Raw genomic sequence first — 19290 nt, forward strand, 5'->3', positions numbered from 1 at the left:
GTTTTGGCCTCGAGGAACTTGCCCTCGGCTGTTTGTTGGACTAGATCTATGCTCGTTTGTCCGCGATGCTCTTTGAGCTGGCATCCAAGGTACAAATTCCAGCTGCTCGTGTCGATTTCTTTATAATATGTTACACACTTCGGAAGCCAGACACCGCTTGACCTGCTAGAGACGAGTCTGTCAGTTATGTACTCATTCCTGGGGGACGAGTCGTAGACAAACCAGCAGCGCGTATTGAGGCCGAGGCTAGTCTTTCATTCGGTGGCCGTCCCATCAAAGCACGTGTCAACATACACACTGCCGCACATCATATAGCCATCGTCAGTCCGACACGGTACCGTAGCGGCGCATCGAAGAGGATATGTTGCTGATGTACCAATGTCAGAATGTGCCTTAAGATTCTGAGCCGCACAGGTCCTATGGCCCCGAAGGAAACGGCTTTGAGTACTCACTCCATGGAAGTGTTATGATCCCGCACGTGTTGCTACTAAGCGTGCGAGCCGCCAATTCCGCTGCCCGCAGATCGAGCTTGTTTCTGGGTGCCGAAGTTGGAGCCGGGGACGACCCGTAGTAGTCATCTTTCGGTGAAAAAGTCTGCCGTGCTATGAGGTTTCTATTCACATTGGAATACTCCGCTGTCGTTGCGGGTAGCCAAATCGCCGCAGCGATGACCACACGAAAAAGAGAGTTCATCACTGAGCTGAGCTGGAGAGAAGGTAGTAGGGCAAGATTTGTGCTTAGACTGGTGTTTGAATAGGTAACACACTCAATACAAGGGAAAACGGCAGTTGTGAGGATGTCAAGTCCTTGGGAAGTAGAGCAGCCTGCCCGGACGCCGTTCAACGCGTAAACTCCTCATTCTTGATATACACCTTCTGGGGGCCGGGCCACCAGAAGGAATCAGGCTGCTGTGTAACTGTCAGCCGCAAATAGCATATTTGAGTAATCGGGAGCTCATTGAATATTCCAATGAAGGCTCGGTCGTGGAAGCCTCTCAATGTCTTGCCAAGGTATGCGAGGCATGCTCCCGGAAGTTATGCTGTCGATGGTTCGCTCATCAACAGTGGCTGCTTATGTTCAAAGAGGGTGTGTAGCCAAAACGATATTGAATACGAGCTGTAGTGCTAACGCCAGAATGGGCAGATGATAAGGCGGAGCGCAGTTAATGATGCCCATGCCTAAGCCAATATACACCTGCTTTGTTGGCCCCAAGTCCCTGTCAAGAGCAGTGTTTGAATCTGTATCAGGTCCTCGCTGTTACATATCACTTCTATCAAATAAACCACAGAAGTCACGAGCAAGTCGAGTCAAGATGATTCCGACAAGCACCGAGGCTTCCTGGCATCGAGGCTCCATCGGCTTCGTCCTCACTTCGCTATTTTTGTATGTGACTGGTAGGCATATATGAAGAAAGAACACAGGCCACTGAACACAGTGGAACAGACGGGACCCCTAACTCCTTCGCTATATGTAGTATAATAATCTGACGACCCCCAAAGTGCAGCCTCACAAACGCCCACTTCATCTTCCGATGGCTCAAGTCCCAAGCTCTGCCGGTCTTCGGTTGTCCACCACGTTACTTCCCTGTACTTCAGCGAGAGGGGTAGGCGAGGGCGTCGGCGCGTGTTGCGCCTTATAAGGGTCCTCTTGCTCTCCATATCCAGCCTGAGAGTAGTATGGCTGAGTCTGCTGCGATTGAGAGCCTGGTGTCAGAGGCACCTGCGACCCGTCGTCCCTCGAGCGTTTCCTCCGCCTCAATACCAACCAGACGATGACGCAGACCGCTATGGCGACCACGGCAACTCCACCGACCACGCCTCCGACGATAGCACCTGTTGAGTTCGAAGAAGAGCCGGACGGAGGTGACGTGGCTGTCGCTGTGTCCGAAGAATCTACGGTCCTGGTCGCGTCTGGGTCGTCGGACTCCGTACCTATCACCATGATCCTTTGTCCACTGTAGGCAGGGTCGCCACATCGGAGCCATGTCTGCTGTCCCGAGTCGTCGGGTCTCAGGAGTGTCAAACAATACGGTAACTGGCTCAGGCCTGATCGAGTGCTGTAAAAAAGTCAGCGCTTGAAGTCGTCGAAGTTTGAGCGCGCAAATGAGCTCAATACTCCCAAGCAGTATTGTCTGAAGGAGATGGAAAGAATTACCAGCAAAGGGCTTTTGCGCCCAGCGAAGAAGTCGTCTGCTGGCAAACAGGCGCGGTCCCATCAAAACACTGCGTCTTGAGGACGTTGCGACATCCAAACCATGGCCCCGAGCTATAACAATCGTTGCTCACGCACGAGAACGTCTCGAACGCTGACAGCAAGGTATCGTCAGTCCAATTCGGTGAAGTGCAGGAGCCATGGGTCTAGACTCACTACCATTATCAAGACGGCGAACTCCACATGCATTGGGAGGAAGACTCCTAGCTTCGAGCATCATCTGCCTTGACTCCTCGCTGGGAGCTGTTGTTGGCGCCGGGGAAAGTCCAGCACGATGCTCTAGGAACCCCATTGCGAGCGTTTGCTGGGGATGTCGCGCTTCAAGGCCCATGGCGAGGTTCAGTGGCAAGAAACCCGCCACTGCGATTAATGAATGGATATAGGACACTGTCGAGCGCATCCAGGCAGTCTCTTTTGTCGTGGATCAAATCTAGAGCCAGCGGCGGACGTAAGACTTCGCGTCTTATTCTCGATGAACGACGACAAAGTAAAAGCGAAGAATTTGTGAAGTCCTAGCAGGGAGCGCAGTTTCCCTACACATCTCACAGAATCCGACACGCGCGGACCTAGACTCCGATTGAGTGAGAACTAATCGCCAATGATTGATTGGTGTCTCTGTCTCACACTCAGCCTCTTCCTGATTGCCCAGCTTGTGAAGTGGTCGTCCAATGAATATCGTGCAGTGCCGATCCCTCGACGTCAATTGCCAGGGGTAATAAGGCAGACTCGAATCTTACCGCACCTAGAACGTAGCATCTCATTTGAGTCTGACCTGCTATTTGCAAGCTAGGTCTTCGATCAGCTCTCTGCGGGCATCTGAGTGGTCATCCAAGCCCGTCCAGCCACACGACTTTGGCCACAACGAGGATAGCCAATGACCAGTTTGATCACGGCCGCTGAGACATTTGAACCGATATCACGGGATCTCGAGTTTTTTTCTTAGGGAGAGATGTCAGCCATGAGATTTCGTAAGGTACTCATGTTGAAATACATGAGTATTAATACACTCAAGAGTCATCGCTCACAAACGATGATTGAGCGGTTTGTGAATCGAAGGGGTTGAAAAGTCGGGAGATGTATTCAACTTTTTCATGTGAACTGCACCAAAGAGACAGGAGTTTAACTGCATGAAATGTCTATTATTTATCGGATCTAATCAAGTTGGCCACGCTCTCAACTTCTCAAGATACCACCACCCGACCTTGAATAGAGCGCTGTAGGCCCCTTCTTGCTGCTGCTCGTGTAGAAGTTTATTGGAGAAAAGGGCTTCAGATGCAGGGCCATTCTCGTCTGTCACCTAAGCTCGAAACCATTGCCAAAAAACCGCGTTGGAGTGCTACCTCCAAATCCCAAAAAGAAGAGAGACATCTCTCCTCAGATGCAACTAAAGAGTGGTTAGTAGCTGGCCGGCGGAATAGTTGCCCATGCTCAACTCACTGTACTTCTGCTTCTTGCAGACTTGCATCAAGGGCCTCCGCAATCTCATAAGGACTGCCAGTTGCTCCATGTGGTTATTCGCCATTGTCGTCTCCATTAGACCAAATTCCAATGAGTCCAGTATCCTGCGTAGGTGAAAGTATCTTCAAGTGTTGTCTGACCTGTCTAGAGGTCCTCAATGTGACCCTCTATGACGGTGTCTTCAATGTCAGAAGTCTGAGCCATGATGCCAGGATCAGAAAGAGCGCCGGTCTCGACGTTTCCTTCCTTGTCAGAGTCGAAAGAGTCGTTCTTACCAAGGCTTGGATTCTTGCTGGCCTCGGTCATATCATTGACTCCGTTTTCCTCTTCGGCGTTCATCTCAAGGGATTCGCATACCTCATTTAGGATGACCTTCAGGATGTCATCGCAGGCGTCTTCGATCTGGATGTCCGACGGCAGCTCGTCTCCGAACAGCTCCGCATAGCGCCGGCGCAACTTCTTGTTGCTTCTGACAGCCTGGCTGTATCGCTCACCGACCATTTTGCCTCCGACAGGCTTTCCACCAGTCTAAGGTTCATTGTCAGCAAGTGTTCACCAGAAACAAACTTCACACTTCAGTACGAAGAGGATGGTCTTACCGGTGGGGAGTAACTGAACGCAGTTTTCTCTCTGGTTCCAGCTTTGATGACTCTGTCTTCCCATCGAATCTTGGTCTTCAGCTCAAAGAACTTGACAAACCTGCCAAATTCATTCCGGAAGGTTGAGCAACAGCCACTTGGGCGCTCAACGCCGCGCTCAATCCACCTGCCGTCATTCTTCTTGTGAAAAAGCTTCGCACCGAACCAGTACATGTGCGGCCGGGAGGAGTGGGACTGGAAGAGCTTCAGGTTTAAGCAGTATATGTCAGCTGGGACTCGGTTCAAGTTTGTGAGGGCCCTTCGGGACGGCCCTAGACTTGTGACTTACATAAAGTTCGTACTTCTCGTGCAGAGCTCCGTCCTCGTTCTCTGATGATCGGAAGAGATCAACCTTGTACTCGAAGGAAGTCGAGTCTTTGGCAACACTGTACCACTCTAGATTCATATGTTAACTGTGCTCAAGGAGTAGGACTGGTGAATATTCACTGACCAGGACGGATCCACCTGTAAGCCTGGTCTGCAGCCCGGGCTCTTTTGACCTCCGCTTCGGCCTCCTTCTTCGCTTTGGTTTTCATGGTATCGTATCTGTAGATCTCCATCGGAAGCTTCTTGTTGTGGATGCAAGAGTCTCTGAACCATTTCCAGTGCAAGATATGAATCCTTTTTGCCCCCTTGGTCCTGCTCCTTCTCTCTGCCTCTTTGACTGAAAATTGACAAAGGTAATTAGCATCTGAGCAGTGAAAAGAAAGAAAGACATAAATTGTAATGAAAAAGGTAGACATTCAACATTGTGAATAGAAAGGAAAAGGTTGCCTTACTTCGGTGGTGCTTCTGTGCGGACTCGAACTCTTCATCGGTGAAGAGAAGATGAGTCGTCGACTCGCTCAAGTGACGTGAAAACTCACCACTGCGGAGGTTAGTCCAATGGAACACCTGCTGTCTGGTAAAATCATCAGGGATGCCTTCGGCAGCGGTGATGACCAAATCTTTGAAGATAGCTGCGACCATTGTGAAGAATTAACGGTGGTCGATGATGGTATGTGAGGGTTGAAAAGTGTAGTCGTCAGTTGGTGACTATGGGTCAAGAGAATGAAGGTCTGTAATGCCGTTGGTGAAGGTGAGGGAAGAAACACTCGATGTTGTAAGCGAGTTGAGAAGGTTGAAGAGTTGAAGTGAGACTGCGAGAGAAAGTAGAGAAAGGGCGTTCTCAGTTGGTAAGAGCAAGCAATGTCTCTAATACCAATGATGAAGATGAAGGTGAGGATAAGAACGACTTGACATCGTTAGTGGGTTGAGAAGGATAAAGACTTGAATTGAGTGCGTGGAAGAATCAGGAAAGGGGTATTCTCAGTTGGTCAGAGAAAGCAAGGTTTCTGATACTGATGATGAATGTGAGAGGAGGTCTGGAGTCGTGAGTGAGGTAAGCAGGGTGAAAAGCTGGAAAAGAGGATGAGTGAGAAGTCGGGAAGGGAAAGGAGTGGCTGTTTTATACGTGGAGATTTGAGGGAAGGAGAGAAAAAGAGCCAGGGCGACTGAAAAGGAAGGAGGGCACAACTGGAGGTGTAAAAAATGATTGGGAGGAAGGGACTAGGAGCCCTGGTGTTATAAATATCGTCAATCATAGCCCTGCTATCTATTCTAAGGCGAGATCGTTTCTCCAAACAGAAGCAGGTAGCCCTACGTTGGTCCCTACTTGTATACCTGACAGCAGTCTGGGCTCATGCGAGAACGTGGAAGTAAATGACTATTTAACAACATGGAGAAAGCGGCTTCAGGACCAGACGTGGATATTCAAATACAATGCACACAGTCTTCGATGTAGATTATTTGGTAGAATCTCAAATACTCATTCATTCAGCGAACACTCTATCTGAAGCTTTTCGCATTCTTGACAAACGTCCTAATCTTCTCCAAACTCTGCTTACTGTCCTCCTCCACTCCGCTGCTCACATCAACACCTACGATACGGTCACCAAACTCCCCAACAGCCTTGACAGCCTCGAGCACATTGTCGGGGTTGAGACCGCCGGCAAGAATGACTTGCAACTCTTGGTCCTTTGCCAAAATATCCTTGACGCTGGAGACGTCAAGGAGCTTGCCTGAGCCGGCTCCCGAATCGAGCAGAGGAATGGTGTGGTAGCCTCGTTTCCCGATGCCAACGTTGCCCGGCTTGAAAGCCCGAATAACAGGTACGGGGATCAGGTTGGCCCACTCAACTGGCTCGTTGCCGTGGAGCTGGACAATGTCCAGGTTGAAGCGCTTCTGCTTCTCGAGAACCTCGTCTAGGGGCTGGTTCTGGAAGATACCCGCAAGGAGCGGACGCGAGCTCGATAGCCTGGCGACAGAGGCAGTGTAGTAATCCGTAGCAGATTTTGTAGGGATAGTTGTTGCTGCGCGTATAGCAGTAGGCACGAAGGTGTGTACTGCTTCTGAGATGGCTGTGGCATTTTCGTCGGATATGCAACGCTTTGCACCTGGAACCAAGCAAATTCCCACGAAGTCTGCGCCGGCCTTGACAGCCTCAAGGGCAGCCTCAGGAGTTCGCGTTCCGCAAATCTTGACAAAAAGGGGCTGGGTCTTGACCGGTTCTGGCTCAGCGTCTGTACCAGAACAGAGTTCTCTAATGAACTTGGTTGTGTCCGGCGCTCTGACAATGGCCTCTCCCACGAGAACAGCATTAACTCCATCGTTCTTGCAAAGAATGACATCCTCGTGGCTATTGATACCACTTAGGGCGCAGATGATGGTATTTTCCGGGACCATGCTTCTCAATCTACTTGTTGTGTTCATATCGACCTCGAAGCTCTCCAAGTTGCGGTTGTTGACGCCGATAGCCTTGGATCCAAGTTTTAAGGCTGTCGTCATCTCCTCGGCTGTCTGAACCTCAACCAACGGCTCCATTCCCAGGGAAAGGGAATACTTGTACAGCCTCTCCAGAAGTTCCGTCTCCAGCATCTTGACAATGAGCAAGACGGTATCGGCGCCAGCAAGTCTGGCCTCAAGAATCTGGTACTCCTCAAAGATGAACTCTTTCCGGAGGATCGCTGGTCTATTGGGCATACCATCCAGAACTTGCCTAACGGCCCTCAGATCCTCGATGCTGCCCTTGAACCACTCAGGCTCGGTCAGCACGGATATAACGCTGGCACCCGCAAGGGCGTATTTCTTTGCCTGGGTCGGAGCGTTGATGTTGATGTCGAAGATGCCCTTTGAGGGCGAGGCTCGCTTGATCTCGGCCATAAGGGACACATCGAACGGGGTCTGGCGAAGGCGTTCAATGAACGAGACTTGAGGCGAGGCGGCATTGAGATCATACGCAGCCTGTAGATCTGCAGGCCTTTGCGAGGGAATAAGCTTCTGAGCTGTAACAGCAGCCTTCCGATGAGCGTAAATTTGCTGCAAGATATTGTTCTTCTTGCTCGCAGCCGGCGCAGATGATGGCGTCTTGGCTGCGGCGCCGTTGGTCGCGGAACCCTTCTGAAGTCGACTGTTCTCCTCCCAAGTGCCACCTTGAAGTTGCAAAAAGTTTCGCAGCATAGTCCGACCCTCTGCGGTGAGAATGCTCTCGGGATGGAACTGGACACCCTCAATGGTGTACTCCTTGTGTCGCACGCCCTGAATGATACCCGGGGATCCGTCCTCTGTTGCAACCCAAGAGGTGACCTCCAAACAATCCGGAAGTGTTACACGCGTACCGGCTAGAGAGTGATAACGGGTAACTGGAAGACCTTGGCGCAGACCAGCATAGACACCCTTGGCATCGTGTGTCAAAGGAGACGTCTTTCCATGAAGCCACTCCCCTGCGGATCCGACCTCGCCGCCGTAGACGTCAAAGATGCACTGCTGTCCCATACAGACACCAAATATGGGGATCTTTCCGGAAAAGTGCTTAATGGCATCTCGACTGACTCCGGAATCTGTGGTGGGGTGTCCAGGTCCGGGACTAATGATCAACTGAGTTGGCTTCTTGTCAATCAGCTCTGCCAGCGTGATCTTGTCATTTCTGAAGACGGTCACATTCGCGCCTTCGAGAATGAGGTATTGGTAGACATTCCAGGTGAAGGAATCGTAGTTGTCGATCAAGATCAAGTTGGATGCCGTGGGAATTGGTGGCGAAGGGTCCGGATGCTGGGGTGAGTGATCGATGATATCCAAGGACGGCATCTTGGAAAATTGTACCGAAACCGCCAAAAAATGAGTCAAATCAGCAAGGCGTTGCTAAATTTCAGTGCCTCTTGTCAAGAAAAGTATTGCTTCGGCGGCAATGGCATTCGAGGTTTGAATGAGGTGAGTCAATGGGACGGGTTGAAATGAAGATAAAAAGGCGGCGACTCACTAAAGTTGTTTGTCGCACAGTGAATCGGAGACTAGTTTCTACTGTACAAAATGGCGGTTAACTGGGTTGAGCAAACAGTGCACAGAAGCTCCAAAGGCAAGCTGCAATATACCCTGACAGGCCGCCCCGCCGCTATATCGCGATCCCGGCGCCCGGGACTGCCTATTGTGGCATTGTACCTAGAACGGGCGCTAAGACGGATATGACTTAGCGCCAACTCCCGGAAAAACCAAGGAAGTCGAGCTCACTTTTTTTGGGAGCTCCAATCAACCACCTGCAGAGAGGCTGCAAAAGCATTCGCGGGTCCAAGTGTGTACAAGCGCGTCCATTTGCTTTCTTTGCATCTCAGGCAACATAGCTCATCGCAGCCTCGCCTGATGCAGTCTGGACCTTGACTGCTCTGCCCAATCGACCTCTGCGGCAATGGCGCAAGTGGCAGACCGTCAATATTTTCCTCCTTTGGAGGAATGCTTGAATGGAGATACCATCATCATGTGGGTAGCCCTGCGTTTGTTGACTTGCTGATTGCCCGGAAAACTGATCCTCGACCTAGCTCCTGGAAGCTCATCGCAGCTGCACTGGCGGACAAAGATGATTCTAGGCGAAAGAGCGAAGCTGTTGTGCAGTTCTTACAAGACGACTTCGTACGAGCACTCATAAAAGATCCGTCGACCGCCTTTGCGCCGCCGAGCGATACCACCAAGTCGAACTTCGAAACGAGGACCGCCGCTATACACGTCACCCCCAAACCGAACGACAAATTCGACATCAAGTTAATCAAGGAGGATGCGCAGTGGCTGAGTAAGAACGCCAAGGTCAACCTTGTTGCTGCGCTTCGCGCGACAGTCATCGAGTTCCAGTCGCGACCAGCAAGCCACCTTACTGGAACACTCTCCTCCCAGGATATAATCAACCTTCAGGAAGCCTCTGGCGTCGCAAACGTACAATCGTCGTCTTTTGTCCCTATCGCGGGTGCTGCTCAGGATGCGGAGACGATCTGGGCCGAATTCGAAAAAGAGGAGTCAAGGCGACAACGGGTTTTCCAGACATATCTTGCCGAGAGACGCCACTTTTTGATGACTGCTGCGTTGGTACAGGAGACTGTGCTCTACACACAACCTTCAGCGCCAAGTTCTGCGGCCGATCTTCCGACAACGACAACTCAATTGATCGCAACGAGCGAGCGTCCCAAATACCTCGAGGATCTCCTTACGACTTACTTGCAGTATGTCACTGAGGCTATCGGTCGACTGGCCGAGGGGCTCGAAGCAGTCGTAGAAGACAAAAGCCTGCTGGGAGAAGAAGTTGAGCTGGAATGGATGCGGACGGCACTCACCGAAGTTGTACACGCCTTGTCGGTCGTCTTCCAGTCAGTAGATGGCAGCGGGGACTCTTTCGTACCATCCGCGGTGGTTGGTCAGTGGTTTTCCCTGATGGACAACTACGGATTTCTCAACGGCATTACTGCAGTGAGTAAACGAAAAACTAGACTTCTTTGGGAAGCCAGGACTAACACCAGCCAGCCGACTGATGCCATTGCCTCCCTAATCATGCCCCTCAGGTCTCTCATTTCAGCTATATCTATCAAGCTCCTGAATCCTACACGATCCATCGATTGTCTCGCCGAAGAAGCCCCTGAATATCGCGGAGACGAGGATCCTTACATTACTGCTCCATCAGTCTTAGAGCAAGTCCACAATGCAATCCTCGCCGCAGCCAGTGCCGATTGCGAGAGCCAAAGCCCCATCATATTTGCATGGACCGTCGTTGTCCACCGCATGTTCTACTCGCACCACGACCGAATCGAGAAGCGGGATGCGCTACAGAATCAGCGATCACAGGAGACTTTTGAGGCTGGTGTTCTCATTCGGCCCACCAACGCTCGCCGTCTTTCCGCGGGGAGCATTGTTTCTCTTGACGGCAAGTCGTTTGACATTTTCTTGGCCAACGCGGGTCTAGACAAGGACATGCAGGTTGTGGAGCAGCTGGCAGTAGCTGTCACATCTCATGGACGGGCCTACGAAGTGTTGTCCGAGATGGCGCTGGCTATTGGAGCCTCTAGCGATGGAGCCTTCTCGGCGCTTCTGAGCTCCAGAATACGGCTGTCTTATGTCGACTTCCTCAAAGCCACATATCCTCTCGTAGGGTACCAGTCAGACTCTGTAACCTCTCTCCTTTCAGTCCTAGGAGCTGGCCAGCAATACTGGGACCTTTCGAAGCCGTCGCTCCACCCTTCAAGCGACATTTTGGCCGAGGTGCTCCACGACGATGCTGCGCTTGAATATTACTTCCACCAGGCCCTTAATCGCTACCCGTTTGAGCTGCTGCCTTTCCTCAACCTTTGCCGGACTTTGGCAAACTGTACCGTTGTTGATGACCGGATGGATACGGTAGTCAACCTACTGCGCAAAGCTCCATCACTCACCTTCATTCTCCCCGATGACTACCAGCAATATGAGCTGGCTCAGGAGGAGGACAATACCAACACATTCTACCTGCTCGAAGATATACCGCTTTTCACACCTGCCACGGCATGGAATCGCAGAACTCGAGTGGATGATGCGTTTAGGATACCCGCGGAAACAGTAGGACGCTTTGTGACAGATACGGGTCGCGTTGTTCTCATGGAGTATGAGCACTCTGCTCTTGCCTTGCTTGGCAAGAGGCTTGAAATCCAACTGGCACCTGAGACCTATCGCAGCGAGCTGGATGCGTTCCAGCCAGAGGAAACGGCAGAAACCATTGCTCTCTTAGCAACGTTACTGCGCGCGGAGGTACTCAAGTCCGAGAAGCAGGGCTTGAGCGGCGAAACATCGCTCAAATCGGGGCAAGATCTTTTGGAAGAGATTGGTAAGCACATCTCTGGGAACAAAGACCTTGTGGCCGTTGTCTGCGAAACCATGGATGCCTATATGCAAGACGAGAAGGCGGCCGAAGGACAGGGTATCGCAGTGCTCAACTCATGCGTTCAATTCCTACATGCGATCTTGCCACTTTGCCCGACGAGAGTTTGGTCCTACTTGGCACGTTGCGAACTTCTCAACTCCGAAGCTCAAGCAGGAAAACTGGCAAAAATCACGGGCAACCTTGACCTGGTTGGGGACCGATATGAACTCTTGCTGTCAGCTGTACGGCTTTTCGCTAGTCTCATCGACAGCGTCAAAAGCAGTGCTGTTCAACGCAAATCTGGCAACAAGCTAGTTGGACGGCAGCAAGTATCAAACAATGTTTGGCTCGGCGTAGCGGACAAGGTCTTGGGCAAGGTCAGCCTCGCAATTGCTCAAGCCGCAGTCGATGTCTTTGAGACCTCCTCAACCTGGCGCTTCGGATCAGAGCTTCACAAAGCCCTGCTCATTCGGCATGTTGTCCCTGTCATGGATCAAATTATCGAGCACACGTACGGGATGGGTGATCAAGAGAACGCGGATACGCTGGCGGCTTGCTTGGAACCCGCAGCGTCCTACATTATCGATGCATTCCTCTCGCCCTCAACGGGATCTTTGAGGTTCCAGCCGCTCCTCACTACCTTGGTCAATGGCCTTCAAATCCCCGACTCGACCTTCTACCAAGATAGACTAGCCTCAGCCCAAGAGCAGCTCACGTGTGCTTTACGGTTTACAACAACCTTGCTACGTGTTGCAAGTTACTTGGACCGACCATCAGCGACTTTCGAAGAACACCTGTTCAAGACGTCTTCGATCCTGGCAAGGCTATGTGCAATCTGCGAGCAATTTCGACGGCCAGCACTGCTACTCCTTGAGGCCCTGGTGCTAAGTGCTGCCAAAGCTCACGACGATCCTCCTTCTCTCCTGGGATACCTAGGTCCGCTTTTATCCCGGTCATTTATCGAAGTTTTGTCGCGACTCGATAAACCCTTCCTCGTTGCGAAAGATGTGCAGACAACGTGGAAATTCTTCTCCACGATCGTGCAGAACCGCCAGCAGTGGCTATCAAATTGTCTCTTGACAGGCAAGACGCCCAGAGATGCCCTCAAGGGAGTCAAGAAGGACGCCTCATCAACACCCACCTCGGTACTGGCGACAGCCTTTTCAAAGCTGAAGAAGATCAAGGAATTAGAAACAGGCGAGGCAGTCAGGATCCTCGATTTCGTTGCATCATCTCAAAACCATTGGCCTTGGACAATCTTCACCATGCAAAAAGATTCGTCGTTCCTGGACTCTTTGCGTCTTTATGTCAAGGACCTCAGCAGCTTTACAGTTACAAGCAAGACAGATGCCGTCAAGGCTGCCACGGATGCCAAAATGGCTGCTTACATTGCCGAGATATTTGCCATGCAGCTCTATCACTTACGACAGATGGGCGGTGCCGATACATTCGCCAAGAGCCTGGTGTCCGACTTGGACTACTATCTGCGGGACGGCGTAGAAGTTTCGAGCTATAATACTTCTTTGCATAGCAACTTTGCCAAAAACTTCACAAGCAAGTACCCAGGAGTTTCCTTGGAAGCTTTCAAAAGGACGTCACTGCGGCCCGGCGAGCTTGGCAGAAGTTATTTCTATGACTTGGAGAGTGCAAATGAGATGCTGAGCTTCGATCCAGGCTGGCATGGTCGTCGCAACAATGGATTCCGCAATGAGATGGGGATCGCCAACGCCAACCTCTCCCTAGTTGACGCGCAGATTGTAAGTTTTGCGCTTGAGCATCTTCCTACCCTTTCGGTCCATACTAACATCACTGTAGTCGCTGTTCCACGCGTGGGAATACCTGCTTCTCGAGCTCAGTAGCTCTCTTGCAGACAACGAAACCATTGCCAGACAAATGTTGCAAGTTGCGCAGCAATGTCTCGAGGCCAATCGGTCCAACCAAGGCCCGGAAAACATCTTCATGCGGATTGTCGAAGAGCGAGCTGATTTGAGCTTGCTTCTCGTCCAGCGTCTCGTTGGCCGTCCCATCTCATCTCACGACGTGAATCAGCTTCTGGGAACATTATTCACCATTATCAGCGCTGTCGAGGAACCCTTTAACCCGGACTCAATCTCGTACTATCGCACAATGCTCAAAGCCATCTACGTCACCTTGCGTGCGTATAATGCTGCGGAGAAGAAATCCCTGGGAGCCTCGAAGAATGGAGGCGACGGCTTCTCGATCACACTCACTCAGACTGTCCTAAACCTTCTCGACCGAGTAGTAGCAAAGGGATTCCGAACGCTCGTTTCCCTTGTGCACGACTCCGAGGCTGCCGTTGCACCCGAGGACCTAGCTCTCCTAACCGCCATTCTGCAAGCTTGTCTCAACATGCCAACTATTGACCAATGCCAAACACAGATACTCAACATCATGGCATCATATGACGCGATGCACGCAGCGACATCAATGTTCTCCTGGGCTGATAAACTTTCCGTCAACGGTGATCCGATCTACGGCGAGTTGAGCTTGCTCTTTTTGCTAGAGCTTTCTACCCTGCCGGCCGTGGCAGAGCAAATGGCCTGCGATGGCTTGCTGAGCCACCTGACTTCAGCAGGCATCACCAATTTTATGCGTCGCGGGAATATCTCTCCCTTCTCGGAAGCGGTTGGACCCCAGCGATGCTACATCATCTGGGTCAAGGGTGTTTTGCCCCTATTGCTGAATCTCCTCACTGCTCTGGGCGGAACGGTTGCGCCGGAACTTGGTTACGTTCTGAACCAGTTCCCTCTGCTCCTCAAGTCTAGCGTCGACCGATTCGAGGCTCCTGGCGCCAGTCGTACGGCATCGAGAGAGACGCCGCACTACGTGACGCTTCTTTCAGTATCAGAGGTGCACTCTTTGGCTCTGTTGACGAGAGTTATTGCCGCGATGCGTACGGCCAATAGCCGGGACATCCCGGAGATCCAATGGGATGCTGCTTCTCTTTTGGAAAACATTGACTTTTGGCTGTCGAGCCGGAAGTTGTTGCGTGACAGACTTCTGCCGCTGGGTCAGCGTGAGGTGGAGTGGAAGAGCATCAAAACTGGCGCGTCCGATGAGAGTGGCCAGCCAGGAAATGTTCTGGAGAGCAAGGTACTCTCGCAGTTGGAGGCCGTCAGGGATGTGTTGAGCGAAGACCTCGAAGAGTCTTGAGCAAGGATGAAGGGGCTATTGAGATAGAAATAATGAGCCGAGTGGAATTATTGTCGGTCAAAAGGAAATGAATGAATCGGAGGGGGAACAACGACACAAAAAGGGTTTAGGCGTTTAAGAGTGTAGGATAAACGTGGGTGCATCATACCTATTCCAGCTATCGTCACTGGGAAACCCCATAGTCTACGTAGGATCAAATTCGCGGATACCCCTGGCAGATTGCTGGGTACGACCAACATGACGCCCTTATTCATCATGACTTTTGGCTCACGGATTGGTGACATGCAAGCAAATAGTGTCAACAGCTCATGGAGTAGATATTTTGTCCATTCGTTCTCTCCCTTCATTGAGCAGTGTTCATTCCACGCCCGCCAAAAGTGCCATGCCACGTCTATCCATTGGCTGGGGGAAAGAAAAAGTAACACAATGTAATATACAGGAAACCCTCCTCGTCCGTGGTTGTCATTCCCAACTCACTCGCCTGGCTTCGTTATTTTGGAGATCGTGTGTGTGGTAAATCTTGCGAACCCCAAGGCCTTCCTCCCCCACCGACTGGTTTTACCTGCCTGCCTGCCTTGCTGGGAATAGTGTTACATCAGCTCGCGCGCGAGCTCGTCCGAGATCTCCTTTATCGAACACCGTTCTGCGTGCCATTATCTTCTCTCTTTATTTCACATCATTTTGATTTCTGTCTTGTGGCGTCAAGTTTCTTTTACTGTCCCTGCATCTGGGCCGTCATCTGGGCGTTGTGCTCCTGGAAGCGCTCGCTGAGGCGCTGCTGGGAGAACATCTGCTTCTGGATGCAGCGGGTGATGCAGCCGGTCTCGCGGGAGGAGAGGGACTTTGAGGTGAAGTCGTCGATGCATGAGGTGAAGCAGTGGTCGACAAGGTTGCCAAAGAGCTGGAAGAGGAGAAGATGATCGGGTTAGCCCAAAAGCCTGGAGTTTTATCGCTTTTTCCAAACAGCGATCGAGGGAAACCATAGAGACGGGAGGAAACGGGATTGAAGGGCTGTTTCTGTGTAAATAGGAATCGGAAAGTTGAAGAGAGACATACGTTCATGAACTCCTTGACCTGGCGCTTCTGAAGTCTCTGCTGGAGCTGGGCCTCCTCGGTCTTGGTAAGGCTGGTCAAAAGGGAATGCGCGTTAGTCGATACTTTCTCCGTCTCCGATCTTTCCTGGCTTCGTCCAGGGGAGGGGACAAGCTTACGCGTCCATTTTTGATATTTGGTTGGCTCGATGAAGTCGTGAATTTGACGGGATATATGCGAGGTCGTTGGGGGGGGCTTTTCGTGATGGAAGTTGTTGTAGTTGGTTCGGGAGCGATGACGATGTTAGAAATTTCTTTGGTTAAAGCACTTCCTCAGCAGTAGCGCTGCGCGGAACGGGATAGCAGGCAAGCTTGCCTTGCCCCCGGTCAGTGTTGGCCAATCAGATCTCGAAAGATTGGGCGTTGTTGGAGCTCCGATAACGATAAGACCGTATCGGGATTTCGGTTGGAGCTTCACCTCGGATAGATGCATGAGCCTCAATGGGAGTGCAGTTGCGCGAGAAGTCCCTGCCTCTATCATAGCGAGGCGCGACTTTCGTATTAGCCTTTAGTCAATTCAGAGAGAAGAAGCGTGAGATATATCTAACAGGTTCTGCTCTGCTTCGAACGCCGGGCCAATGTTGGTTATCATCCGGCACTCGCGAGTTCCATCTCTTCGAATCTTTGACCTCGGCAGTCAATCCCAAAAAACCAGTCTCAAATCGAGATTCCCGAGCTAGCATGTTTGTTTGTTATTACAGACGCAGCATGCACACTAAACTAGGACTTGAATTCTTTAACATGAAGAAAGTCTCAAATATTGTGTAAATTATCCTGACGTAGATTACACCCACGTCGCCCTATATCCATCCCGAAGCTACAGAGTCCAGTGACCTCTCGCCAGGGGTATCAATCCTATATATATACATAGGCTTAGAAGAAGAGAAGACATTACCATTTCACATCGAGTCCGCCGGGTATCCAAGAAAGAAAAGACCCAGCCGCATATAACGATGCGGCCGAGCTGCCGAGAGCCAGAAATGTGGAGAAGCGGAGAGAGGCCACTATAGAGACCAGACCCCCTTACATGACAATACAGCAAGCCTTCTCCAGTTTCTTGAGAATCTTGACGACCAAGTCGCCAGTCTCGTCCTGGCCTTGCTGCTGGTTCTGGCCGCCGTGGTGTTGCTGCTGCTGTCCCCCGTGGGTCTGACCACCGTGATGCTGCTGCTGGCCTCCTCCGTGGTGCTGCTGTCCACCACCTCCAGTGTGAGGCGGCGGCGGCATAGTCGCGTCGCCGCCTTGAAGGTTGATGTAGATCCGGCCCGCGTTCTCCTCAGTCGAATACTTGAGCCCCATCTCGCGGCAAATGGCCTCGATCCTCGGCTTCAGCTTCTGCACGTGGCCCGTCGAGTGGTTTCCCTTGCCGACGATGGCGTGCAAGTGTTCCTGGCCCCGCGCCCTGTCGGCGCGGATGCGCTCCTCGAGGATACGCTCCGCCTCCTCGACGTACTGCCCGTGCAGGTCGACGCAGCTGCCCGTGATGCGACCGGCGGCGTTGTTCTCCCGGAAGATGAACTCGGACGCCTGGCGGTTGTAGTCCTCCATCTTTTGCGCGTGACGCTTGCCCTCGTTGGAGAGCTCCTTGGCGGCCGCGCCATCGCCGGACTGGTAGGCTTGTTGGGACTGGAGAGGACATCGATCGAGGGTGTTAGCTTTCGCGGCATCATACAAAACTCAAAACCACGTGTCTTTGAACAAGGCTTCGCTTTGGGGTTTGGGCACTTACGCGCTCAAAGGCCTGGTTGCGCTTGTTGGCTTCCTCGCGGGCTAGGTCGCGGAGGCGATCGTACTCGCGCTCCGTGTCGTCGTCGTCGTTGTCGGCGTGGCTGAAGGCTGCAACGGTTGTGCTCTTGTCAGCGCGCGCGTCCGGTCTCCAGATGTCGAGCCATGTCGAACAGCATTGTCTTTATCCCGGCTGCTTGTGGCGGTCTCGGATTTCAAGCCACGGCTCCAGGAGGATTCGAAAACGAAACATGGCGAAGATGCTTACCGCGGCCGCCCAGGCGGTTCATAGGGATAGACATGTTTGCTCGTTTGCGCGCTCAATTGACTTCGAGACGCTGTCCGTGATGAAACTGGCAGAGGAATGTAGAAGAGGTAATGCGACCGCAAGCAAGACAAGCTTCCAGTCGCGTCAAAATGCGGGCAGAGAGGTTGGTAGGACGGCGCTAAGCAAGCTTGTTTTTCGGTGCCGGCAACGTAATTGCGGGGCTCTGCTCCGGCCGATGACGCTTGTGCTGACCGGTCCGGCCTTCCGTCTCTGGCTGCCCGGCGCAGTGCGGTTCAACCCAATGACCGGTACCATGATGGGCCGCTCTCTACGCTCCATCTTGATCCATCAGTCTACAGCTAGGTAGCATTTCTGTGCCGTGTACTCTGCGTCTGGGGACGCACGACTTCGCCTCAAATAGCTCGTGTGATCTGCAAGGGCAGAAGCCGTGCTTGGACATCCTTCGAACTCGCAAGGCGGCTGAGAACGCCACAGGCATCGCTTGAACCCGTATTCTGGTTGGTGGCGCTTTACAGTGTGTCCCGCGGTTTCTATGTGTGTCTCTCCAATGTACAGTGGTTTCTTCCGTCTCTCAATTGCCCTGGATCAAATCATCCGCATAACCGAGCAGTCTCGAGCAGACGGCTCAGAGGCTTCGTTTCACAGCTTTTCGGATCCACGAGGATCTAGTCCCGTCCGAAACAAAACTCGAACAGCCGGAGTGGAAGACGATACCCACAATGGCCAACGAAGGAGCGCTGGAGTCATGGATTTGAAGTCAGCTCGTCTGTATGATGTGCCAGACGGTGGTTACACAAGAGGCAGGCTCAGGGGCGGGAAGCTTCTGTGGGCCCTTCTAGAACATCCCGTCCTCTTTTTCTTCTTCGATTTTCTCCCTTCCGGATACTTCAGCATACTCCATAACAGGAGAACACCAATCGTCAGTAGCAAAGGTCAAAGCACCCGCCGTCTGAACTAGCCGACCAAAGTCCAGATGGAATAATGACGATTTTCTGAGGAAGGTAACATTCACCAGGGGGAGGCTTCAGGGGAACAGCAGATGATCGTAAGAGGATGCCGCTCACACTACAACGACCTTGCAAAGCAGCATCTTCGTACCTGCATGACATGCAAGAGAACGACGCGCAGGGTGTGCTCCATCTGCCAACTTTTTAGTGCGTGTTCAACAACTGTGTCCACTGCCATTCGTCCACTCAAGGCACTTGCACTGGGTCGGCGGCAAAGGGAAGACGACCTTGACGACGAAGACGGTGTGTGTGTGGATGTGACCGGGCCTCGGAAACGAAGAGAACCTCCACAATTCTGGGCCCTCTTCAATTAAAAAGAGCTCTCTCGTGATCCCGCGTGGAACGACTTTTGCGACTCCACAAATTTGCCTCTTCAGGCATGCGATGACTACGTAGTATGAGCCCCCCAGCGTCTGCCAATGGCTTGGATGGATCCTGCTTTGCTTTGAGGAAAAGGGAGCTCGTCCGCCATGTGGCCTCCCTGTACCAGGCGGGAATAGTTTCTCTGGTAGTT

At 52.1% G+C, this 19290-nt stretch overlaps 6 protein-coding genes across 6 annotated transcripts; 1 reads left to right on the forward strand and 5 right to left on the reverse strand.

Moving 5' to 3' along the window:
* Positions 1 to 1472: 1472 nt before the first annotated feature.
* BDP55DRAFT_292630 (uncharacterized protein) lies at positions 1473 to 2710 on the reverse strand. Its single transcript, XM_060566555.1, has 3 exons — positions 2368 to 2710; positions 2155 to 2305; positions 1473 to 2056 (listed from the first exon to the last, which is right to left on the reverse strand). The coding sequence occupies exons 1-3, from the start codon at positions 2609 to 2611 to the stop codon at positions 1537 to 1539; spliced, it is 915 nt and encodes a 304-aa protein (XP_060425537.1). The 5' UTR covers positions 2612 to 2710; the 3' UTR covers positions 1473 to 1536.
* A 1103-nt stretch (positions 2711 to 3813) lies between these two features.
* Positions 3814 to 5276, reverse strand: BDP55DRAFT_560303 (uncharacterized protein; the record flags this gene model as incomplete). Its single annotated transcript, XM_060569979.1, has 5 exons — positions 3814 to 4197; positions 4269 to 4511; positions 4597 to 4703; positions 4759 to 4959; positions 5087 to 5276. 5 exons carry the CDS (start codon positions 5274 to 5276, stop codon positions 3814 to 3816), a joined length of 1125 nt encoding a protein of 374 aa, XP_060425538.1.
* A 788-nt stretch (positions 5277 to 6064) lies between these two features.
* BDP55DRAFT_675908 (indole-3-glycerol phosphate synthase) lies at positions 6065 to 8626 on the reverse strand. The gene has a single exon (XM_060575774.1). It carries the CDS (start codon positions 8430 to 8432, stop codon positions 6135 to 6137), a length of 2298 nt encoding a protein of 765 aa, XP_060425539.1. The 5' UTR covers positions 8433 to 8626; the 3' UTR covers positions 6065 to 6134.
* A 401-nt stretch (positions 8627 to 9027) lies between these two features.
* On the forward strand, positions 9028 to 14664 carry BDP55DRAFT_732212 (nucleoporin subcomplex protein binding to Pom34-domain-containing protein; the record flags this gene model as incomplete). Its single annotated transcript, XM_060579918.1, has 4 exons — positions 9028 to 9098; positions 9158 to 10073; positions 10128 to 13247; positions 13306 to 14664. The coding sequence occupies 4 exons, from the start codon at positions 9028 to 9030 to the stop codon at positions 14662 to 14664; spliced, it is 5466 nt and encodes a 1821-aa protein (XP_060425540.1).
* Positions 14665 to 15376: 712 nt separating this feature from the next.
* BDP55DRAFT_732213 (Tim10/DDP family zinc finger protein) lies at positions 15377 to 15883 on the reverse strand (the record flags this gene model as incomplete). The annotated part of the gene is made up of 3 exons (XM_060579919.1): positions 15377 to 15565; positions 15721 to 15790; positions 15876 to 15883. The coding sequence occupies 3 exons, from the start codon at positions 15881 to 15883 to the stop codon at positions 15377 to 15379; spliced, it is 267 nt and encodes an 88-aa protein (XP_060425541.1).
* An 895-nt stretch (positions 15884 to 16778) lies between these two features.
* On the reverse strand, positions 16779 to 17782 carry BDP55DRAFT_560297 (uncharacterized protein; the record flags this gene model as incomplete). The annotated part of the gene is made up of 3 exons (XM_060569978.1): positions 16779 to 17381; positions 17485 to 17591; positions 17749 to 17782. The coding sequence occupies 3 exons, from the start codon at positions 17780 to 17782 to the stop codon at positions 16779 to 16781; spliced, it is 744 nt and encodes a 247-aa protein (XP_060425542.1).
* Positions 17783 to 19290: the final 1508 nt, after the last annotated feature.

Source organism: Colletotrichum godetiae (genome assembly GCF_030913485.1).
Source record: "Colletotrichum godetiae strain CBS 193.32 chromosome Unknown BDP55scaffold_46, whole genome shotgun sequence".
NCBI lineage: Eukaryota > Fungi > Ascomycota > Sordariomycetes > Glomerellales > Glomerellaceae > Colletotrichum > Colletotrichum godetiae.